Source organism: Lactuca virosa, chromosome 1, assembly GCF_052849685.1.
Source record: "Lactuca virosa cultivar CGN04683 chromosome 1, Lactuca_virosa_CGN04683_v6, whole genome shotgun sequence".
Classification (NCBI taxonomy): Eukaryota; Viridiplantae; Streptophyta; class Magnoliopsida; order Asterales; family Asteraceae; genus Lactuca; species Lactuca virosa.
Genome location: NC_136426.1, coordinates 69,928,581 through 69,932,439, shown reverse-complemented (window position 1 = coordinate 69,932,439; position 3,859 = coordinate 69,928,581). Strand labels below are relative to the sequence as shown.

The 3,859-nt window shown below is 29.3% G+C and overlaps 1 protein-coding gene across 2 annotated transcripts; it reads right to left on the bottom strand.

The window, feature by feature from the left end:
- Positions 1–2,505: 2,505 nt before the first annotated feature.
- Positions 2,506–3,859, bottom strand: LOC145105052 (EPIDERMAL PATTERNING FACTOR-like protein). 2 transcript variants are annotated; one of them, XM_079042192.1, is made up of 4 exons: positions 3,812–3,859; positions 3,175–3,346; positions 2,984–3,060; positions 2,506–2,889 (listed from the first exon to the last, which is right to left on the bottom strand). In XM_079042192.1, exons 2-4 carry the CDS (start codon positions 3,290–3,292, stop codon positions 2,671–2,673), a joined length of 414 nt encoding a protein of 137 aa, XP_078898318.1. In that variant the 5' UTR covers positions 3,293–3,346; positions 3,812–3,859; the 3' UTR covers positions 2,506–2,670. The 2 variants fall into 2 exon arrangements, with proteins under 2 accessions (XP_078898318.1, XP_078898314.1); XM_079042188.1 differs by lacking the exon at positions 3,812–3,859 and having other exon boundaries at positions 3,175–3,798.

Sequence of the window (3,859 nt, the reverse complement as noted above, 5' to 3'; positions counted from 1 at the left end):
AACTTATCTATTTTTTTGTAATTTTCAATTTATATGTACAAAAGTTTGCATGACGAGGGTCTTATTTTTATTTACACTATTTGTTTAATTTTTTGGGTTAGGTTCCTATCTGGTAAATTTAGAGTTAAATGCAAAAAACAATAATCTATTTTTGTTGATTTGTATGTCATAACATCCCAGTTTTATGTATTTCTTTTACAAGGTCATAACATTTTATTTCTTACATTCTAGGATGTATAATAAGCAAATAAATAAGATATGTTTTTTTTCTAGCATTATATTATCAACAAATAACAATATAAATGAAATCCTATAATACCTCTCTAAGTGTTATACGTGGAGAAATTTTCCATGAAATCCCTATTAGGGTTGAGTTCGTTATGTCAACGAGCTCGAACCAGAGATGTTTGTTGAAAAATTGCGAGTAGGCTTCCAGTTAATTGTTTGCCGTTACAAAATAATAATAATAATAATAATAATAATAATAATAATAATAATAATAATAATAATAATCAATCTGCTTTTTCTTTTTAATTGTTTGTTGTTTCAAAATAATAATAATAATAATAATAATAATCAATCTTTTTTTGTTTTATTACAGAACAACACGTCAATTAGAATCTATAGATGCTACCCATAAACGATTGAACCACACCATACAACAATTGTATTAAAAGAATACTATAACCAAAAAAATAAAAAAATAAAAAGAATTAACATATAACAAACATATAAATTAAAAGCTCTACCATAATAAAATAATTCAAAAAATGGTCAAAATACTTCAAACCAACACAAAAATCTTTAAGCTTGTTTTCTTTTTCAATTGTATGTGATTTATATGGTTGTCTACATAAAAGATTGACCTTTTATAGTAATATTTTCGTTAAATGCATATTAACATAATATATATGTTATAAAACTTTTGAGTGTTTAAGTCATTATTAAGAAGAATTTTGAGTGATATTAATTAAAATAGGGGGTTTCAAATGAATATTGCACTAAGATGTTATAAAATATTATAATTATTTTAAGTTATTTATAAATAAAGTTATTAATAATGCTAATTATTTTAAATCTTACTTGTGTTCATTTGTGTCGTACACCAAAGGGAAAAAACAGAAAGGACAATCGCATTCCAATATTAAAAAAAGGTAAACATTTTAGAATTTCTTCTATATAAGTGTAACAAAGATAAAACTTGTGTAGCAAGACTTTTTCAAAACAAAGATAAATGTACCTAAATAAAACAAATATAATTTTTTTACTCTATCATAACATAAACCATAAGGTTAAATGTCCATCTATGTTTAATGTGGATATGATGCATACAACAAAAAAACGCCAACAATCAAAGTATCGATCATTATCATATTTTTCTTCCCGTAAACACCATAAACGCAAAGTAAAATACAAACTAAAATACAATTACGAATATGAAGTACAATTACAACCACCCATAAATGAAAACTAAAATATAATTACAAACATAAAGTTACCACACAACCACCCACATTGCACAATAATCTCCATATAACATAAACAAAAGGATATTAACATATAAAAAGAATATTATGAACCAAATCCTAATATTATAAATCCACTACAATTAAATATACAACATTCGACCACCATTTTTTTTAAATCCATAACACAACAAATCATATTTTGCATTTTCTATATAAAAACACAATGTAATCAACATTCTTCTTACATGAGTGATTGGAGAAGTGTGGTGCAATGTTGCTAAAACTGTAATGTTTCAAGTTGGTGACATTATAAACTAAGAAGATGCAGAAAGAATTTCACTCAAAGTGAGATGTTTAGGAAACGAAGAACTAAAGAGAGAAACAAAGATTCATAAATCACATGTAACAACTTATATAACATGTTTGATGTATAAGCAATTAATAATCATTACTAAAATGCATTTGAAAAAACATGAGAGTTTCAAATCAATATGTTGCTTGGAAATTTGCCTCTTTTATAAGTTTTGAGAATATGAAAGGACAAAAGAGTTTCAAATCAATGTGATGCTTAGAAAAATGCTAGCTTTATAAGATATATAGATATAGATATAGATATAGATATAGATATAGATATAGATCAGAAACCACTTTGATCTTCCTATCCTTAGTGTTTAGATGACCAACTCTATTCCCATTGACTTTGGGTTATTATATTCAGTTCTACATTGTTATTCCACAAGTCCACCTTATCATCCTTTCTATGTTATGCGACTTTTTTATCATTAGACATTCAGATCCGTACAACATAGTTGGCCTAACTTGTATCCTATAGAATCTCCTTTAATTTCAACGGAACCTTCTTGGCGCTAATATTAATTTATATTATATTATAGTTTAAGTTCGAAGTTTAATAATATAATACATAAATAGTTCAATTCGGTTTGAAATTTTGTTTTACATTTTAACATACTTATAATTAATTTTCAATTTGGGTTATAAGATTTTTAAACATAGTAAAAACTTAGATCAAACGGATGAACATATCTACTCTCGACACAAAATCTGTGTTACATAAGCCTTACAAATAATGATCCACATAAATATACCTATTTCCATTACAAAATCACACATCTACTACTCATGTTTAATAAACAATTAGGAATCCTAATTAAGACCCTGTACGTGGTCCAAGAGCACGTAATCATGGGCTATAGAAAGTGGGCCCACACTTGCATTTCCAACCCTCTGGCTCATAGTTTGTATACTGGATTCCCACATGGCTCGTTGTGGGTACTTGGGTGGCTTCACATGGGCTACACCCATAGCACTTGTGCTCACAGCTTGGTGGTCTCGAGCCTATCCTGTTCTCTATCCCTCTTCCATATCTATCATCTTCTTCATTCTTCATCGTATCTTCATTCTACATTAATAAACCCAAACCCAACATCAGTAAAACAGTCAAACACATAATTAATCCGTCTCTATAATACTAAAAACATCGTTATAACACATACCTTGCTCAAGGACCCTTGATCCGCCGTCGTTTTAGACCCCTTGTTGAATTGAAAAGACATCTGTGCTGCCGTGCTCGCTGATAAGGATTACAATGTGCATTAGGAACTTAGAATCAGTTAAACTTATTTATAAAAAGAAAAACAAGATAATTAGTAACTTTTTATTTATACGAAACCTTATAAAAACAAACCTTGTTGTGAAGGGAGAAGAGTGGGAGGAGGAGAGACAAGATTTGGTTCCAGAGGCCTGCTAATTGCTCTCATTATATACAGCATTATCATCACAAACCTACAAAATCTCCCCTTCATTTCTTCCGAAAGTTATAATGATGATGATGGTGATGGTGATGGTGATGGTTTGTTCTTGAGTGACACAAACAAAGATGGTTTAGTTTACAGTTTCAAAACATTGATCAACATGATTACATACATATATATGTATATATAAAGAAAGAGAGTGGAGGTGAGGTGAGGACTGGGATGCTGGTGTAAAGAACTTGCAGTACTAGCCTCAAAACAAAACAACACAAGCAAGAAAAATCCAAATATTTTCTTGGGATTATCACACAGTATGTTGCTTCGCAGACAAGTGATTCTACTAACAATTCAATCTTTTGACAACTCACTTGAGAGAGAGAGAGAGAGAGAGTTAGAGAGAGAGAGAGAGAGAAAGAGAAGATATATATTATATATATTTATAAAGTAATTAGTTCTGCATAGAAGCAATCTTGTGCATAGACTGAAGAGCCATCTTTTAAATCAGAAACTTTCATTCCTCAAATGGAAGTGAAGAAATCAAGTGATCAGAAAGGCTATCATACTTTTTACCTCTTTTCTTTTGCTTCCACTGTTCGATATACATATAGCGCTAGCATA